This window comes from Pelodiscus sinensis, chromosome 7 (genome assembly GCF_052426305.1).
Source record: "Pelodiscus sinensis isolate ZL-2025 chromosome 7, ASM5242630v1, whole genome shotgun sequence".
NCBI classification, from domain to species: Eukaryota; Metazoa; Chordata; order Testudines; family Trionychidae; genus Pelodiscus; species Pelodiscus sinensis.
The window spans coordinates 57,634,241-57,654,985 of NC_143058.1; the positions used below are offsets into that span (position 1 = coordinate 57,634,241).

The window sequence follows — 20,745 nt, forward strand, 5'->3', positions numbered from 1 at the left end:
GCACTCCAGCCTCGACTGCCCCCCCCCCCCCAAGATTAGCATGCCAACACCGGCTTCCTGCAGGGGAGAGGAGAAAGCCCTGAGACTCCGTGCTGGGTCCAGTTTGTGCTTCCCCAGCACAGAGTCTCAGAGCTTTCTCCTCTCCTTCTTCCCACATAGGAAGCCAGCGCTGGCATACTAATCGTGCAGGGGAAAGGGGTGTAGGCTGCAGCTCCAGGCAGGCAGCGGCCCCAGTGCTCCTGGCCTTGGCCTGAGACAGTGGTTTTCCGGTGGATTCCGAGTGTTGGGGCCCTGAGCACAGTGAGAAGCTTCCACCCTTGTCCCCGCTGTCCCCTGGCCCGGCCTTGGCCCTCCTCTGGCAGCCAGAGGCTGGGGCTGGCTGCAATCAGGAAGGAGGATGGGGAGGCCAAGAGGCCAGAGCTGCGATTACGGTGGGTTGTGTAGAGGTTGGGGCTGGTCGCAACTGGGGAGACAGGTGGGAGGGGGGGCAGGGCTGGCTGTGGCCAGAAGGGGATGTGGGGGAGCCACGAGGCCAGGGCTATGACTGGAGGGGGGGGGAGGCCAGGGCTGGCTGTGGTCGGCACCGGGGGGGGGGGGGGGAGAAGAGGAGCCAAGAGGCCAGGGCTTTCAAAGCCCCAGCCCTCCCTGGCGGCTGGGGGGGGGAGAGCCAGTCTTGCTTACCATCTCCCCTCCCAAGCAGCCATGTCTCACACGGCACTCCCCTCCCTGGTGGTCAGTTCTGGCGCAGACTCCAGCCTTCCCCTACCCTCCTGGGTGGCTAGGGACAGGGGTGTGAAGCCAGGTCTGGTGTGGCCCCAGCCCTCCCCAGTGGCTGGGGGTTTGCTGGACTTACCTACCCCCAGGGACTGGTGTGGGCCTGGCAGCTGGAGAGGCGGGGGGCCGAGAGACTGCGGCTGGTGCAACTGGTGGCCCTCCCCTCCCCCATTGCTGGGGCAGGGACCCAAGAATCTGGGGATGGCATGACCCCAGCCCTCCCTGGTGGCCAAGGCTGCCTGCCCCCACAGACAGGGGGGTTGGCAAGCATAGCGAGCAGAGGGCACCGCCCCCTAGTAATCAAAATTATGCATGAGCATGTGACTTTAAAAAAAATCAATGCAAATAGAAATGCTATTCAGAAGGGGAACTAGATGATATAGTTGACTAAGTATAGTGACTTTTCTCACTGTAAACAGAAATTGGCTTAGGTCTCTAATAAAGAATTTGCCTGGATTACCAAGGTCTCAATTGTCCAAAATCTTAGTAAAAGCAGGGTTTGAATACCTGCTGCTTTCTGTTTCACAATATGGAATGTTGGCCCTCTTCTTCAAAACTAATTGGCTCAGCAGAAGCAGAGGCAGGCAAGAGACTGAAGAACAACTCCACTTACTCAAAGATTAGAGGTTTCACAAGAACAGCACTTTAGACCTGCACAGTTCAGGGTCTCTGCAGGCCTGAAACTGAACTTCAATTAGCCTCAGTAAGTGTGACTGACACCACCGCAATATATCTTCAATTAAACAGGAAGTCAAGTTAACCGGAGTTTGGTAAATGAGGGTACCATTTTAACCCACAGCCTCTGTTGAAAAGTAGTCTAGGATTTTCATAGAAGGGTGCTATAGACTAGAAGTACAATTCATGAATATAACAGTGTGTAGGAATTATAAAACAGCATTGCCTTTCTGTCTGGCCAAAGCAAGCAAAAGCTGGCTAAACTAATCCACAATGTTTTTTAAAACAAAATACTAACTGAACAGGTTTTTATTCTTTTTATCTGGAGGAGTCATTTGTTTAGCTAATCTCACAAGTTAGTAAAAAGATCTGGCATCTCTTGAGTGAGGGAAAGCTTTTCTGGTTTTGTCCCTTCGTATTCTTGCTCCTCTTCATAGCAGAATGGTCTTAGCTTTAAAATGGATAATGACATTTCACTTTTTCAGTTACTTTCAGCTCAGACAAATGCATCCTGCACTCAACCATGCATCATATCCCATTGGCTCTGTTTAAACAAGAGAATTGACAAATTTCAAATCTAAAGTTCACATTCACACACACACACTCATACAATACTCACTCTATGACTAAAAAAGAAATCACAAACTAGTAAATACTACACATTTATTTACAAGATTAATCTCTCTGGATAAGTTTTTTGAAAATTGTTTTAGGGTTAATTCAGACACCCTATTGGTTTCTGCTGTCCAAAGTTTTCAGCGGGATCCCCAGAAAGTTTAGTAATCCTGATGGATCAGTTCCTTACCACCCTCATGAAAACCCTGATTGTCCATGCAGAGCAGACTGGACATCATCTTCAAGGCCGCATTCAAAAAACTTCCCCACATTATTCTTAATTAACCTACATCTAAAAGGAGGAAGGGTTTGAATCACTCACACTGGAATGTGCACGTGTGTTCCAGGAAATTTAGATGTTTATAACTTGGGGCTAAACCACTAGGGGCTAACAGACCTGCCCAGCCCCAGGGCAATGAGGAGATGGGAGGGCAAGCTCAATGTTACTGAAAGGGGTGGGGCTGGAGCAGCCAGCCCGCAGCACTGCCCAGAGTGCACTGTGCCCTCTCCCTCCCCATGCTAACCCTCAGAGCTGCCCAGAGCGCACTGCATGGCGCTCCGGCAGTGATTTAAAGGGCCTGGGGCTCTGACCACTGCTGTAGCAGTGGAAGCAGCTGGGAGCCCTGGGTCCTTTTGAATCACTGGGTCCCAGGGTTACTGCCCCCTTTGCTCCCCTGTGTTGGCGGGCCTGACACTAAGCCATCCTTTCCCAAGTTTGTGGGAAATTTTACCAATACTTAGTAAACTTCTGGCAGAGTACCAAAGTGTAGTTTCACGAGGGTTCTTTTTTGGCCAACTGACTAGTGATATTGAGACTTTGAAAATAATTATTAAAAAAAGTTAATTACCTGCATTGACAAAAGGGATCCCATCATATGGGACATACTGAGATTTCCACATCAACCGTGTGGCAGGTTTGGCTGGGCTTGGAGACTGGCGCGTCCCCCACACACTTTGTGTTTGCTGCTTGTGTAGCGTTAGAACACTCTCTAATTCTGTCTCGCTCACACAATAGCCGCGGTACGAATCCCCAATTTTCTGCATGGAAAGGAGGTGAAATAATAGGATTATTCACCAATCTGACTGCTGATCAATATCCAAAAAATAAATATGCGTCAGGGACTCTGGCATGGTGGCAGGTGAGGACATTGCCTGAAATGTTTTGTGCACTGGTTGTATTGCAACCAGATTTATCATAACGTCTAACACAAAAATCAGCCTTCAGTGAGTTCATACCAGAGGTGTTTGTCAGCAATCTGAGACTATAATTAAAACATTCTGAATGTCAAAGCATTAGGCCATTATAGCAACAGTCAGAATAACCTAATTTGTTAAGGATTTGGCAACATCCAAAACCTCCAAAAATACATTTTAGGTAGTTGAGGGAGTAAGGCATGCAGTCAGGAATTGTAACTGACCTTCTATGAATTGGCATTTAGATAAATGGAATTACTCTAGTACCAAAAGAAAGAAGCAAATTAGTTACTTCACACTGGACCATTCCCTTTACTTCAGACTCTTCTACTAAAATAAATGTTTACTAAACGTCAGTGCATTGTAGAAAATATTTCTGGTGGCCCTGCTCGTCACATCTAGAAGAACAACAAATACAGGCAGTCCCCGGGTTACGTACAAGATAGGGACTGTAGGTTTGTTCTTAAGTTGAATCTGTATGTAAGTCGGAACTGGCGTCCAGATTCAGCCGCTGCTGAAACTGACCGCCAGTTCTGACTTACATACAGAATCAACTTAAGAACCCCAGGTGTCCCCAAGTCAGCTGCTGCTGAAACTGATCAGCAGCTGATTCCAGGAAGCCCGGGGCAGAGCAACTCTGCCTCGGGCTTCCTGTAGTCAGCGCTGGTCAGTTTCAGCAGAAGCTGACTTGGGGACGCCTGGGGCAGAGCAGCTGGGGTGCTGCTGGGTTGCTCCAGTAGCGCCGCTCCTCGGTGCTACTGGACCAACCCAGCAGCACCCCATCTGCTCTGCCCCAGGCATCCTGATTCAGCCGCTGCTTAAACTGACCAGCAGCGGCTGAATCAGGACCTGGGGCAGAGCAGTTGGGGTGCTGCCGGGTTGGTCCAGTAGTGCCCAGAGCGGCGCTGCAGGACCAATCGGCAGCGCCCCAGCTGCTCTGCCCCAGGGTCCAAAACAAAAGCCTGGTCTGCTGGGGGGGGGGGGGGCACACTAGCTGCGCCCCCCCCCCCCCCCAGCAGACCAGGGACACGGGGAGCAGAGCCGCAGCGGCAGCGGGGTGCCGCGCCTCTGAGGCTTTGCTCTGGCAAAGTCTCAGAGGCGCGGGACCCCGCCGTGGCTGCAGCTTCAGTCCCGGTGCCTGTGGTCTGCTGGGGACGGTCCCCAGCAGACCACAGGCACCGGGACTGAAGCGGCAGCAGCGGCGGTTCCCCGCGCTTCTGAGGCTTTGCTCTGGCAAAGCCTCAGAAGCGCGGGAACCCGCCCGGTGCCCCTGGTCTGCTGGAGACAGTCTCCAGCAGACCAGGGGCACCGGAGCAGCTTACGAACGGGGCTTTCTCGCCCCGGAGCTCGCAGGTAGCAATCCGCCACCTCGACCTCCGGGGCGAGAAAGCCCCGTTCTTAAGTGCGGATCCGACTTAAGTAAGTCGGGGACTGCCTGTAATTCAAACAGAATTTCTTCCATGCAAGCCAGTCATAGTCACTTGTATCACAGCTCCAGATGACAACAAAGGACCTCAGCAGGCTCAATCTAAAAGTTCCTCACAATGACACCACTTGCTTTTTGCTGTTGGCTATCCGGTAAACCTATTAACTCAAAACAAGACAATTCACACCTCAGCACCTCTCACGGTATCCAGACTCTCTGCAGGCGATCATCAATAGTTTCATCTGACTATATCCCAATGTACCAAGCAGGAAATAGATGAGAAAACCACAGAACAGAAAGACAAGTGTCATACAGCAGAGAGCCTTTGCCCCTTCCAGCCACCCCCTCTCTCTGAGATGCTATATCCCTCTATTCTCTACAGCAGGAATGGGCAATAATTTTTGGCTTGGCCCCGGGCCGTCCTGGAAAAGCAGGGCCAGAATGCTTCTGGGCTTCCCCAACCTCAGACCATAATTGGTCTTGGGGTGGGAGAGCCCCATTGGTCCCCACTTCCCACTAGGCACTCGTGCCCCTATCAGGGTGGGAAGAAGCTTCACACACTCCCCTGCCTCCAGGCCCTGATTGGCTTGGGGGAGTGGGTGAAGCCTCTTCCCGCCCTACCTTCACCCTGCAAGTAGCATGCAGCACTTCAAAGAGCCATGCACTGCTAACAGGGCTGGAGGAGACATCACACACTCCCCCACCCCCAAATCCTGATTGGCCTGGGGGCAGGGGAGCTGTGCGAAGCTTCCCTCGCCCTGCTCCTGCACTGTGCAAGCATATGGCACTTTGAAGTGCTGTGTGCTCCTCGCAGGGCGGGGGAAGGAAACTTCGCACGCTCCTCCTGCCTCCAGGCCAATCAGGGCTTGGGGGTGGAGGAGCATGTGATGTCTCCTCCTGCCCTGCGAACAGCACACGGTGCTTCAAAGTGCTGCATGCTGCTCATAGGGTGGGAGGAAGCTTCGCACGCTCCCCCTCCCCCAGGTCCTAATTGGCCTAGGGGCGGGAGAGCAGCAGGGCCTCCATGGGCTAGATCAATCCATTTGGCAGGCCAGATCTGGCCCTCCGAGACCTTTTTGCCCACCCCTGCTCTACAGTGAAAATAATGGTTGCATATAGTAATAACACATTTACTTTTTGGACTATTTCTTTTACTAATTATGATGGAGAATCACGCAATAGATTGTGATTTTGAGAATCTCATCATTTAACAAGCAGCAGGTTGGACTTGTTGTAATTTACTTGTTTTCCCCTAATTATTGTATCTAATTGTTTTCTTTGGGTTGGCAGTCTCTCTCTCTTTTTTTTTTAAAGTGTTACTTCAGGCTCTCTTTATTATTTGGTCAGGTTAAGTTAAGAAAAAAGTTCCACACAGAACTTAAATATTAAAAAGATGGCTGATATCTGCAATACAATCCTTCTGATATTTTTTCTTAATCATACAGATTAGGTGTCTTGACACAAGATAAGTTTGTATTCATGTTCCTATAATGGTATGCTTCCACCACAATAGTAAAGGTGTATTTTTACCAGAAGGTTATGAAAAACTGCTCTGAGATGGTTTGCCTGATGGCGGCATGGAATGTCTCTCGATTTGTTTATTTTAACTTAACTCTGAAACTGATAATATCACCTTGTATTTAGTCTTGGATGTTTCACTCAGTCAAAATCCTTCTCTACACTAGAAAATAAAATACAGAACAAGCTGACACAATGGTATACTAAACACAGGCCTCACAACCACTATCATCAGGCAAATGCCTAGAAAAGAACACACCGTGCTGGTCAGTAAATTTAGGTTCTGTGAGACCAGTGAGGGAAACAATTTCCAGAGAAAGAGAACCTCCCTTGAGAATTACCTACTTCCAGTCCACTCTTACATGAAAATCGTAGGGATTTCTTAGCTAAGACACTCCAGTTTGAGCTCAAACTATTACAGTGTTGCAAACAGGAAGAGAAAGTTTCAGGTATCCTGAACCCAGACCACATACGGTTCTAATCGTACTAAACATCTTTAATTGCATTTAGAAGTAAACTGGAAGCCCATTGTAACTGCAACATACCTTCTGCAGTTAGGTCTGCTATGTAAATGAATAGTTATATACTGCAACAGCTGAAACGTCTATGCTTTCAAAAGTAGCTCCACCTATAGCACATGGCAGCAATCCAATCTGCAATCCAGTCAAAAAGCTATGAGGCTAGTTAGAAGAACGATGTCTAGTGATAAATTCAAGTAAAAGTTTGCAATTGCCTAGCAAACACAGATGATAAACAACAGGTCTTTGGGGCCAGTTGTGCTCCCTGGAAAGCCAGGTGCAATATGGTTATCCAGAAGAGCATCAGATTACATACCTCTTTTACAAAAGGTAGGAACATGCCTTCAAAAATGGGAGCAAACATATCACCATCACACCTCCCAGATGTTTCTATAAGTAGCATCCCATCTTACTTCACTCAGTTCTCTATGTCTACCAGGTATGAGGAAAAAATAGGGAGCCACATAATCCTAGTGGCATAAGACAGACCTACAGCTGTATATTGTAAGACTTCCTCTGCAACTTTACTTACACAAAAGAGTATTCTCCTCAAAAAGGGACCTTGAGATGGTTTAATATCAATCCCTGGGATTTTTCTGAGAAGAAATAATGGAACCACAGGAAGCATGAACTTAATCTACTGCTTCAGTCATGGTCCACAAGTGAGTTATTAAAAGCTTGCACAGCTCTCCAATAAATCTGACTTCTAGGAATGCTGGGAAGCGTTCAGCATTCTGTTACACAGCTGGAAAGTATTTTGTTAATTCAGCCTATCAAAAAATCTTCAAAATGTGATAAAAACTCTTACTGTAAATTATAATCCTTCACTTAAAAGTAAGCAACAGCAAAGTGCCAGCTCCTGCCCTTCCCCATCCAATTCAGCTCAATGAGGTAAATTCACCTGGGCCATTTAAATGGACAGACAGACAAAGCTTGCTGGTTTGCATATGTGATGTGAGATAAGCTGCCTGAGCAGAACAGATGTAAAGAGAATGGCTCAGCTAGGCACAGGAGGAGCATGGTCACCACAGCACTTACTGCTGATGTTGGAAAGATGCAGCTTTTGCTGCTCCGTGCTTATTGGTCCTGCAGTCATGATCAGGAGCAGAGGCATTGGCAGCCTCACCTTCTTGAGCTGCAGACTGCTACTGGGTCCTGAGCCTAGTGCTCAAGAGAACAACAATTCTGTATTGCAGCCAGCTTCTGCATCAGCACAACAGGGAAAGCCTACATGTGCTCTTCTCTCCCAGGGCACCCATGCAGGCCCTAACATTGTCAAACTTCAATTTGTCATGAAAGTGACTGAAAAAGTGGAATTCTGGGAAACCATGTTTATTGTCTCAAGGATTTCTGTGTCAAGTGAGCTCAGGAGCAGCCCATGATTACAGGCGGACTCGGACACTGCCTACGGCGCCGCCGCCCAGGTCGCCTGATGACGACGTCACGGGGCACCTGGGGTGCCCGATGATGACGTCAGTCCATTGATTGCCCTGCAGGCGTGGGTGCCGATCGCGCGTTCCGCCTGGGGCGCCAGCTGCCACAGCCACCCTCGGGCTGCTCCTGAGTGTGCTCAGCTGAGAAACAGGGCTTTCTCTGCCAGCCAAACTTAGCTTGGGTTCTTACCTTCTAACATATCACCAGCAATAAATAGTTCTACAGGATAAGCTCAGCTAAATTGCATCTGAAAACACCAATGTGTCCAGACTATGCCTTCAGTGACTACTTTGCAACCTATCTGCTTCAATGGGCTTGCACAATATAACTGACTAGAATTTAGTAAAACAATTCTGCTGATGTTACACAAGGTATAGAATTCTGCTCATTCCTGCTTAGCTGCATTGGCTCCGCCTGTTAAAGAGCCAAACAATAAAACTTATTTTTGTAACAAAAGAGAACAAAGGGTCTCAGAATACATGTATAGAATAGTTCAGTGAACAGCAGAATGCAGATCGATATTCTCACTATTCAGAGTTGTCACAGAAGCAGTACTTTTTCCTATAATATAAGGACATTAAATGCTATATGAATGCAGATTTTAAGATTATGAGTTTAAACACAGTAGATGGAATTTTGAAAAGAGCCTAAGGGAGTCAGGGACCTAACCCCCATTATCTTCAAATAAATTTTACATAAAACAAAAAAAATGATTAACAAATGTAATATGCTGCTTATAACTATAACATGTATGACTATAAGCACAACTGAAGGGGTTAGAGATGATTATCTGTAACTTAGTGATCTAGTGGACTCTAACAACTGATTAACCATTTAATTAATCACTTATTAACCTGTCGCAAACTATGCATAAATGGAACCTTATATGAAGTATGACCAAACATCCTATCCCCAAATGTTAAGATACTGAAAAGTTAAGCTATGTGCACAGATGCAGGCAAGGGTCCTAACAGATTTTTCAGTCAATGGATTATTAAATGCAATCAAAGGAAGCAGTGTCTTCAAACAAACCACTGTGGTTTATGCAACAGCCATGAATGGCTATAAACTACTACTTTTGTATTATTTTTTTAATAGCATTGTGAAAGTTAAAATGCAAATCTACATAACTAACATTTTTATTCTGTGAATTTCTTAATCTAGATGAATTGAGTATCATTAGAATAGTTTGCAGCCCACCTCGCAGTTCCTCAGACGTCGGGCCCATGCAGGAGTGTTTGGGGGCAGCGGCTGGAGAGGGACAGGGAAAAGGTCTTCCCCTATTCTGAAAAATAATGCAACAAACATATAGACAGATCAAAACAGTGACATCAAAACCAAAGTAAAAGTAATACTGTAAAAGCTCTGTTAGTTGGCACTCAATTAATCAGCATTTTTTCTCTCTCCCAATACAAATATTCAATCTAGTAACCAGGAATGGTATACTGCCCAGCATGTTGCATATTCCGCATGTTACTTTTACACAAAAGAAAGTTGCAGAAAACAAGAAAGCAAGTAGAAATCAGAGATTTATTTTAAAAAGCAGCTTCCAGAATGTGTCTTAGCGTAATTATACATTCAGACCTATCTTCTACACTTCATCGACAAGGATAATTGATGTTGATAAAGATGACCCTGAGGCCCTGCAAGATTCTAAAGTGCCTTCTGAATCAAAGAAAAATTAAATTACGTTCAGCATAGTTTTAGTGTTAAGGGTACTTTTAGCCATCTGGGTGTACACCATGTGCTGCCCATAGTGATATGTATTGTCATAAGACAGTCTACTGTATTGAAAACTTTACCTGTGTACACCTAAGTGTTTCAAGAAACCAACTACTCTGCAGTGCAGTGCTACAACTGGATATTATTTTATACTTCATTTATTTTATTGTATTTTAATTTTCAAACCACTGGAATACCAATTTTCAAAGTATAACCTTCAATTAAACAGAATATTTGATTAATTGGCACTTTCCCACTCTCCCATCATGCCAGATGACAGAGATTTTACTGTATATGATTCCCTTAGTCAATATCCTCGTAGTGTGAGGTAAGTTAACTTTTACTGCTCAACTGTAGACATGGCAATAACACCTATAACTGACAATTATCTTTAGAAACTTATGAAAAAAATTCTTCTCACCATGACTCATAATTAAAACTACACAGGTACCAACAATGCTATATTTTAAAACACCATTTTCTCTGGCTTATGAATTCTCCAATTTACAGAATTCAGCAAAGCTTCAGAGACCCGAGGAAGAGTTCTGTGCCATTACAAAGCTTCTCTCTCAGCAACAGAAGCTGATTTAATAAGTGATATTACCTCACCCACCGTGTGAATACAAACCATGTAACTTCCTGATAAAAATCACAGCTAGAATACTTTTAAAACATACTGGTGGAGTTTGTTAAAGATTTCATTATATAAGGAAGTCTATGATAGAATTCTGGAGCCTACACTGACATTGAATACATGTTAAATGTTACTAGTTTTCAAATAGCAATTCTCAGTAATTTAAGAATTGCTGTATCAAAAAGTGCTTCATATAAGCTTCATGGTGAGCAAGAGTCAGATTTTGTTTCTAGCTCCCTTAATCTACCAGGATCTGTCTATCACTCTAAGACCCAGGTAAATCACCTACTGCCATCACAAAGACCCCTAAAAATACAACTACTTGTATATTTGGCTCTTAGGATATTTTCCCTCATAACATCTCAAAAACTTACATAGTCAGACATCTATTCACAAAACATGTTTACTACATTTTAGAAACATCTTCAATATAGTCAGTCCGTTTGCAAAACATTATGCTGTAGTGCCAAGGATATAAAAATGGTCTAACATGTTTTCTCTCTCACCAAATCCTTATGTAAGAAGGCAGTCTTACCAAATATTGCACACACAAAAGAAAAGGTCAAAATTACAATTTGTGGAGATTTTCTCTTATTTAAATACAAATTAAGTATATGAAGAGAAATGCTAATTTATTCTCAACTAAAAGTACTAAAGGCATAGTGTATTGTATATTGGAACCAAAGAGATAAGAAAGAAGTGAGAAAATAGCTTATTTTTAATTTAAAAAATTGTGCTGCATTAATATGCCTTTCAAACGTCACTTATAGGAAAACTCTCTGTTAGCAAAGATTTCATCACAGATTTTCAGAAGTCCCTGAAAAGAGCTGAAATAGGGCTTTCCCATTGATACCAATGGTCTCTCTGGCTATGTCTACAGAGCAGTGTTATTTCAGAATAAAGAGTGTGTCTACACAGCAAGCCATTACAAAATAATGGTGAGCTGGAAGATTTCTTACTCCGACTCCTATAACCCTCATTTCATGAGGAGTAAGGGAAATCGAAGGAAGAGTGTTCTCCTTCGACTTCCTGCTGTGTACACAGCACCAAAAGCCAAGTTTAGCAATTGACATAGTTCAAATTGCATAGCTTAATTCGACTTTTGCCCTGCTGTGTAGACATGCCCTCTATGTCTAACTGCCTGAGTTTTTTTCAAATTCCATTTTAAGATTCAGCTTTTCTCTTTGGCGTATAATTCCTAATAAATTTCCGCCACCACTGTGCAAATATAAGAAACTCTACTCAGCTTCACAATTCAACTGAGTCACTTTCAGATTTTATTTACATCAGTATTAATCCAGAGTAACTTTAAGTATTTAAATGGAATTATTCTGAATGTACGCCCACATGAAATCAGAATACACCTCTTGCCTCGAGCTGTGGCACATCTACAGCTATTCCCTGGCATGATATATTGTAGGCTGTAATATGTAATTCAATAGTATTTACAGACTGTAATCACTTGTGGAGTTTTCGGTGATAATGTTGCAATAACTCAAGTACAAAAAAGAACTGAAATCAATGATATAACCAAATATATGTGACTGTGGTGCAAAGTGATATTTGATCTGCTCTTTACCATCTCACCTACCTGGTTGTTGTCTTTTTGGACACCGTGAGAGATGTTTGTGGATGAAGTATGTAACGGCTTGTACTGTCTGCTATTGCAGCCACTGCTACTGTCTGCAAGTTTCCATCATTGCATTTCTCTTCTGAAATATCTTTGTGAAAAACAAAATTAAAAAAACCTCACCCTCCTGTTTAATAACTTCACAAAGAATGGAGAAATGACAAGCTATGATTTATAGTGAGCCACTGGAAAAACAAGCATTTTTGCGCATGAAATAAAGGAATGCAGTAGATGACAAAGAAATTAAATAATTATGAATGGTGACTGACTATAAAATCTAGGCATATGGATGTATCAGTTATATATTTATTATATGGCTGCACTTTGTAACTCCTATTGGGAATAAATTCCTACATAACAAATAATTTCAACAACTTCTAAAATAATCTGTCCTAAATTTTCAAAAATCTGTTTCACAGTTGCAAGTCTAATCCAGCTGGCTAAAATTACACATCTATTCAATTTAAATGTTTCTAGCAAGGGAGATTTAAGACACTAAAATCTGTTTTGCACTTAATCAGGAGCATGCAAATGGGTCGCCTCGGTTCACTCCCTTAAGCATGCAACGACATCTTCAACATACAAGAAATATTACGGATGTAAGCCCTCCCCTTGCTGCTTCTGCAGACGCAGGGGAGGGGGGAGAACAGGAGCCAGTGCTGGGGAGAGCTCACTTAAAAGCTGGTTCCTCCCCAGCATCATCTCCCAGGTGTCGACTGTCCCGTCCTTTCCTTCCCTCCCCCCCGCACTGCTGCCCTTATCTTACTACATTTAAAATTCAGAGTCACAGCAGGGATAGCTCCTGGACCAGGGCGAGCAAATTTAGTCTAAGAGAAGATGCTCTGATCATGTAGTTGATACAAATTTTATCGACTACATGCTTAATCAATTACCCACCTCTTAACATCTTTAGTAAATGATTCATCCTAAGTGATGCATGCATTGTAATTGTAGCTGTATCAGACCCAGGGTATTAGAGAGAGAAGGTGGGTAGGTAATATCTTTTATTGGACCAACTACTGTAGGTGTCTTTTCCCAAAAGAAATTGGTCTAGTAAAATATATGATCTAACCCATCTAGCCTCTCTAATCTTACCTCATGTATTTGCATATGAAAGTGGTCATATTCATAGATGTTATTTGGCTATAGACCAACAAGACTACATGGCAGGCGGAGGGGGGGGGAAAAGAGGACAAATTTTGCACCTTCACAAGGCTCGAAGTTTGGAGGGGAAAATGCCCCTCTGCCCCTGAAACTATACCCATGATCTTATTTATCACCGATATAGTTCTTTTCAGCTTCAAAATAACATTTTACTTCGCAAGGAATGTAAAAATTAAATCGTAGTAAGTTTTTATTACTGCCCATGTTATATAGCTGGGGAAATTGAAACAGCAAAAGACCACAGAGAGAATCATTGTCAATACTGGGATTATTTTTCAAGAAACTAATTTGGAGTTCATTTTTCTTTACAGAAAAGTGTAATGATTATTCAATAACTAGTCAGGATAAATCTTTCATATATGTTTGATCTAGCAACAAAAGTTTATAGATATAGCAAATATTCCTAGATTGAGACACTAATTCTAATTTATCTGCAGTTAAAGGAAAATGTGAAGAAAAATGTGAATGTAATTAAACCAGTGTTTGTCTGAGAATGAAGAAGAGAAAAACTTGGAAGATATTATGTGGTGCAATAATCATTCATTGAGAGAAGGAGTATCTCTTTATGAAATTCTGAGCAGTATAGTTTGTCTGAATTTTGGGACAAAGCCAAAGTTCAGCTAAACTTACAAGTGAGCAATCAAAAATTAGAAATTCTACTTGATGCCTAAACTGTTCTTAAGAAAATCACCACACCTATTTACACATGCAATGGGGTGCTTCACTGCATCTTACTATGTGCTTAAAATGTATTCTTGACATAACACGGGTAAAATCGTGGTCCCATGAAATCAACGGCAAAACACTAATTTTAATGTAATGAGTACCCTAAATACTTAGTGCACATTGCTTCAGAATGTTATTTTTTTAATTTCCGTTGTCTTCAATGGTCTTTGGGTCAGGCCCATAGTGCACAAGCACCAATTTGGACATTATTTACTGCTTTGAAAAGACTTATCTCCCTTTTATAAATTTAAAAAATATAACAGTAATCTCAAACGGGCAGACCAAGCAGTCAAGTTTGTCTGACTCAGCACAAACATTAATACTTTTTTCCCAGTAAAGTATTAAAGTAGATGTTATGCATTTTAAATCTACCATCTCAAAAGTCTCAATTTGGTTGCATAATAAAAATCTTTTTAAAATTAAAAATATTATGTTTGAAAATCCCAAAAATGTAATTATGTATTGTTTTTCTCTGTTCCAGCAGATTGTGTTGCAAAATTATATAAACAAGCAAGCAAGCATACCACCAAGTTCCAAGATATGCAGGATTTTATTAAGAACAGAAAGGAATCCAGCTTCTGAAGGTTTTGTTGTTTTTAAAATAAATAGTTGGGGTAGGCTGATGAATTTTTTTAAAAGATCTGCCACAGAAAATTTTCACTGGATTCTCAAATTTCAAGAAAGTCACTTTTCAAAAGTAGGACTATTTTTTAAAAACTCAAAATCAATGCTATGTACTGTAATGGAAATGCACTGTTCCCAGTCTAGATACAGAAGAGACTGCTACCAATTTGACGCACAATTGAGAAAATTTGTTGTTGTTCAGTGTTAAAGTTAGGAGGGAAGGCTCTCTTGAGTATTTGCATCACAGAGGAAGGTTGGACTAGTGTGGTTCATGCATTAGCCTGTAACTTGAGATGTGTTCAATTTCCTGCTCTACCACTGACTTTCCATGAGACACTGGGAAAGTCATTTGCCCTCACAGTGTCCTGTGTTCCTCCTTGGCGAAATAGGGATAATAGCTCTGCCTTCCCTCCCTCTCTGGGTTTTTCTGAAACACTTTTGAGATCTGTTGATGAAAAGCTATGTATTATTCATTACAAAGTTACATAAAACTGATAAAATGTAGATCATTTCCTATACAGAGCTATCAAGACAGACTCATTGGCAGCATACATCTGCTCCCAAAATTGGGACTCCCTCATCCGGCAACATCTGTGTTCTAGCAGGACCACAGGTGTTCCTGGACCAGGAAGTCCTGGCTGGGAGCCCCAGTGACGAGAGGGTTGGCGGCTCGGAGCCCAGTGGGGCAGGGATTGGGACTGGTGCCGGAGTCCCATCAGCACAGCCGCAGCAGCTGGGCCAGAGATGCAGCAGCCGGGCCAGAGACGCAGCAGCCCCAATAGCGGGGTCGTTGCCAGTGCAGTCTGGGCTGCTGTGGCCCGCAGCAGCATGGCAACCCATAGGGGAGGGAGTGGCTAGGCCCTGCAGCGGGGAGGGAAGGTGGTCTGGGGAGTTCGTAGCAGGGGACCTCCTCTGGTCTGACAGATTCCCAAGGAGGTCCAACCTCTCTGTTCAAGAGAACAGAACACACAGGAAATAACATTCCAAAACCTTGATTAAAAAGAGTCGTTACGCTCCAAAGTTATTAATTCACAGTTAGCAACTTCATGCACTGATTCTTATGGGAATGATGCTGAGGTTGCCTTCAGAGATTTTACTTTTCTCACTGATTTTTTCATCGTTTTTTTAGAATTATGGGTCTGACTCAAATCCATCTGAAGTTAAAGGGGGCTTCCCATTTACTATTGGAGCAGGTCTCAACATGGAGCACAGATGTTAAGGAGCAGAAGCCCCTAGCTATACGGAATACAGAAGTTTTGTGACATATAATGTAACTGTGAAAGTATGAATATTTTTAAAGCAGGACTTTCAGACATGTAATTTATGTGGTACAGAATGCTAGGTGCAAGACTGTTCTCTATTTAATCTGACTGCTATATCTGTTAGATCAAGGACTAATAATTAGAACCCAGGTTTTATTTTGGCTCTGCTACTGACAGACAACATAAAACTGAGCAAATTACTTATTCTCTCTTGGCAAATTCTCTGAGAATCCACACTGAAATTAATGAGATAGCATGGGATGTAAATCAGGGCAGAATTTCACTCTCAATACCTCCATTTACCCATACTACATCTCAAATGAGCATAAAATGTAATACTTATTTCCCAAGAATCCTGTCCCAACTTAAAAAAAAAAACTGTGAAGTGCACAGAGATCTTTAGATGAACAGTGCTGTAAATGCAAATATTTAATATTTTATTTACAGTAAATATTGAAGGGGAAATAAAGAATTTATAAAAATGGACCATTCAGTATGTGCTTGGCTACAAGAACGGACAACCCTCAAGTCCCAAAGGTAAAACTGACCTTGCGTACTGGTGACATCCAGAAGTTGCCCTTGAGGAATAATCACTTGTGCCATTCCTGGCTGAGTAGAAGGAATTACATGTAGCACTTGTCCATGTTCTGACTGACTGGCAACAATCATCTAATAAAATGAGAATAAAAAATACTTTGCAATAATAACTATGTAGCATGATATGGTTAACTGGTTTTCAGTGGCATTAGCGTGATTTGGTTACTACCAGAACAACAACTACTTTTGAAAATATTTTACATTAGCAGAGTAATTTGACTTTATTGTATGAGAAATATGAGGGTTTGACAGAAGTCCACTTCAACATTCTAAAAAATGTGTCATCCATTTCTAACTGCTTAAGCCCTTCTAAAAACTTAGCAGTGATGTAAAAAGTAGAGAGAAACAATTGCGATTTTGTTCTCAAATTCAAACAGCCTGAATACTGCTACCAACTCTCTTGAAAATAATCTTTTTTAAAACTATATTCACTATCTGACACAGAGAATCACTGCTGTTTCCCTAAAGTTCTAGTCACATTTAACAACAAGTACAGGCTATATCAATGTTCTCAAATCTATTGTCTTTTAAAACTGTTTTATACTAATACAACATATTTTGCAAGTACAGAAATTAGAAAAGTTTGTGGGCATTCTTATGGAAACATGGCAAATGAAAGTATTTTCTTTATTGTGAATATTCTCTGAAATAAGTAATATTTTAGCTTGTGAAAAAAAGTAAGCCTTGACTTATAAATAATCATCTTCTAACTTGTTGTTTGGTTGGCATTTGGCCTTTTTCTTTAGGCCAAACATGCAATTTGGATGAGGGAATTATATTTTAAATTGTAATTTTCTGTAGATGTACAATATATGCCAGCAAGAACATTCAGATCAATTATTTATTTTTACTTAAAAAAATGCAAGACGTGCAAGGCATTGTTATATGTAAATTAATCAGGGGAGGAAAGGAAGGGATATCATTGGCTGATTCACCACCAATTCCATAATTCTCCACACTCAGCAAAAGTGGCTCAGAGGAGAGCAGTAGCGAGAAGAGGAGGAAAGAGTTAGCAATAAAGGGGAGAAAGAAGAATGGGATCATTGCAGACTATTCTCACTTTAAGGCAGTCTTCTACTTTCTTTGAGAATATGATAGAAGCACATTACATTTTTCTGAATTAAAGTCAGTAATGACTTTTAGCTCAGGATTTGGAGACCTGAGCAGAAGCAACTGAGAACAAAATAAACCACTCTGAAATGCATCACCGTGTTCCCAGAGATATAGTCTTAAACATTATTACATAGAAACTTTAAACCACATCAGGACAATTGGTCTTAACATTGTTCTTCTTCTTCTGTGCACTCAGCATCTGTGTGGTTTTATATGTACTCACCATCTGTGTACTAGAACCCCCTACTGACTGTACTTCATACAGAGGCTGGCCATTCTGGTCCACCAGATGGAATTCTTCCGTGGAAAGAGGTTGAGCCTGGGATAGCTGCACTGGTGTATTTGATGACACAGATGAATTGTCCGAAACATGCACTGTGATGGGCAAGACTGCTGGAGAGTCATTCTGTTCAAGTGATGGATCCTTGGAATCCATGCAGGTTAGTTGCTTGTATAGGGAAAAACAATGAAACGTATTTTAATCTTTGTATAAAGTTTGTCATTTCTATTTTAAATAATAGTTTAAATATATATTATACATTACTTGGGAAAATTCCCTGGGAAACGGAAACATAGCAAGTGTTCAAGAGTCTGTTGACTAGTAATTTTTATTTTCTGTTCCTGCATCCATAATGGAAATATTACTTCCTGCTTCCTAAAATAATCAGCATCTGATACGGTTAAGCAAAACCCCTAGTACCCAAGATTTGCTGCCAAAACTTGTTACATTTAAAAACAGCATGCTTGGATTCACCTAGAAGATTTAAAACTAATAGGTGGTGCAAATGTTTAAAGGAAAAGGAGGTGGGGGTGTTGGAGATCATTAGCTAATATAGTCTTCACAAGTAATTTTTAAAAATCTCCAACAATTTTTAGTTCAAGATTCCTAAAAAGCCCTAAATATACCACTTGGCAGTATCATCAATACTTTTAATTTTTGGCTGTGAATAGAACCACAACATACAAATTGACATAGTATCTTTGTAAAATTTTATATAAGCATACAAAGCATGGCAGCAATTAAAAAAAAAAAAAAAAAAAAAAGCACACAATACAATACAAAGCTCCCTATGGCAAGACTGAGAAGTCACAGGCTATGTTAATTTCTCAAAATCTGTACTAAGATCTCACCAAAACTGTCAAATTTGGTCTAGTTATAGCACATTCCATTTTTGTTTGCGATCTATCAGCTGAAGCTGGGAAGCTTCTGCATGATTAGCAATCTGGGTGCACCCAAACACTACTAAACTGAAGGGGGAAAATGTGAAAGAAATCAAAAGTAAGACAGCTTTCTTGTAAGAAACCCATATGATACAGGGTCTTACTATCATCTGAATAACCTAAATAGAAGAGTAGAATTTGCTTAACTTATTTCAGTAATGCCAAAATAATTAATTATTTAATGAATCTTTAAAAACCAGTCACTAGTACAACAGAAAGTTTGTTAATCACTAATCCTAATATCTGGAAAAATATTTTCATGTTTATATGAAGGTCAGAAACTGGCCACAGAATGAAAAAATCTAGCACCCACTGTTGAAATTTCAGTAGTCAAAAGATTTGTGGCTACAACTAAATTAGACAGTATCGGGCAAATTAGTTGAAACAATAGTAAAGAATAAAATTGTCAGACACATAAAAGAACATAATTTGTTGGGCAAAAGTCAACATGGTTTCTATAAAGGGAAATCATGTCTTACTAATTAGAGTTCTTTGAAGGGGGTCAACATGGTTTCTATAAAGGGAAATCATGTCTTACTAATTAGAGTTCTTTGAAGGGGTCAACAAACATGTGGACAAGGGGGATCCAGTATATATAGTATACTTAGATTTCCAGAAAGCCTTTGACAGGGTCCCTCACCAAAGGCTCTTATGTAAATTAAGTTGTCATGGGATAAGAGGGAAGATCCTTTCATGGATTGAGAACTGGTTAAAAGATAGGAAACAAAGGTTAGGAATAAATGGTAAATTTTCAGAATGGAGAGGGGTAACTAGTGGTGTTCCCCAAGGATCAGTCCTAGGATCAATCCTATTCAACTTATTCATAAATGATCTGGAGAAAGAGGTAAACAGTGGGGTGGCAAAGTTTGCAGACGATACTAAACTGCTCAAGATAGTTAAGACCAAAGCAGACTGTGAGGAACTTCAAAAAGATCTCACAAAACTAAGTGGCTACGTCTACACTGGCATGATCTTGCGCAAGAACTCTTTTGTGGAAGAGTTCTTGTGCAAAACCTCTTCCAGAAGAGAGTGTCTACATTGGCATGTGCGTTTGTGCAAGAGATGTGCTTTTGCACAACAGCATCTATGCCAATGTAGATGCTCTCTTGTGCAAGAAAGCTCTGATGGCCATTTTAACCATAGGGCTTTCTTGCGCAAGAAATTCATGTTGCCTGACTACACTGGCCTCTTGCGCAAGAACAGTTGCGCAAGAGGGCTTATTCCTGAGTGGGAGCATCAGAGTTCTTGCGCAAGAAGCACTGATTTCATACATTAGAACATCAGTTTACTTGTGCAAGAACTCGTGGCCAGTGTAGACAGGCAGCAAATGAAATTTAAAGCAGTCGCAAGATCGCACCAATGTAGATACAGCCAGTGATTGGGCAACAAAATGGCAAATGAAATTTAACGTGGATAAATGTAAAATAATGCACATTGGAAAAAATAACCCAAACTATACATACAATATGATGGGGACTAATTTAGCTACAACTAATCAGGAAAGAGATCTTGGCATCACCGTGGATAGTTCTCTGAAGACATCCACGCAGTATGCGGCAGCAGTCAAGAAAGGAAACAGTATGACAGGAATCATTAAAAAAGGGATAGAAAATAAGATGGAAAATATCTTATTGCCCTTATATAAATCCATGGTACACCCATATCTTGACTACTGCATTTAGATGTGGTCTCCTTATCTCAAAAAAGATATACTGGCATTAGAAAAAGTTCAGAAAAGGGTAACTAAAATGATTAGGGGTTTGGAATAGATCCCATATGAAGAGAGATTGGAGAGGCTGGGACTTTCCAGCTTGGAAAAAAGGAGACTAAGGGGGGGTATGATAGAGGTCTATAAAATCGTAAGTGGTATGGAGAAAGTGACTAAGGAAAAGTTATTT

At 41.7% G+C, this 20,745-nt stretch overlaps 1 protein-coding gene across 3 annotated transcripts in view; it reads right to left on the minus strand.

The window, feature by feature from the left end:
* The window catches only part of CARF (calcium responsive transcription factor), a 66,966-nt gene that overhangs the window by 40,569 nt on the left and 5,652 nt on the right, over positions 1-20,745 (minus strand). For all 3 annotated transcript variants that reach the window (XM_075933834.2, XM_006130504.5, XM_075933838.1), the window contains exons 3-7: positions 17,850-18,074; positions 16,465-16,585; positions 12,102-12,231; positions 9,355-9,439; positions 2,913-3,102 (exon numbers count right to left, since the gene is read on the minus strand). In XM_075933834.2, coding sequence (XP_075789949.1) covers positions 2,913-3,102; positions 9,355-9,439; positions 12,102-12,231; positions 16,465-16,585; positions 17,850-18,074 — 751 coding nt within the window. The remainder of the gene's footprint in view (positions 1-2,912; positions 3,103-9,354; positions 9,440-12,101; positions 12,232-16,464; positions 16,586-17,849; positions 18,075-20,745) is intronic.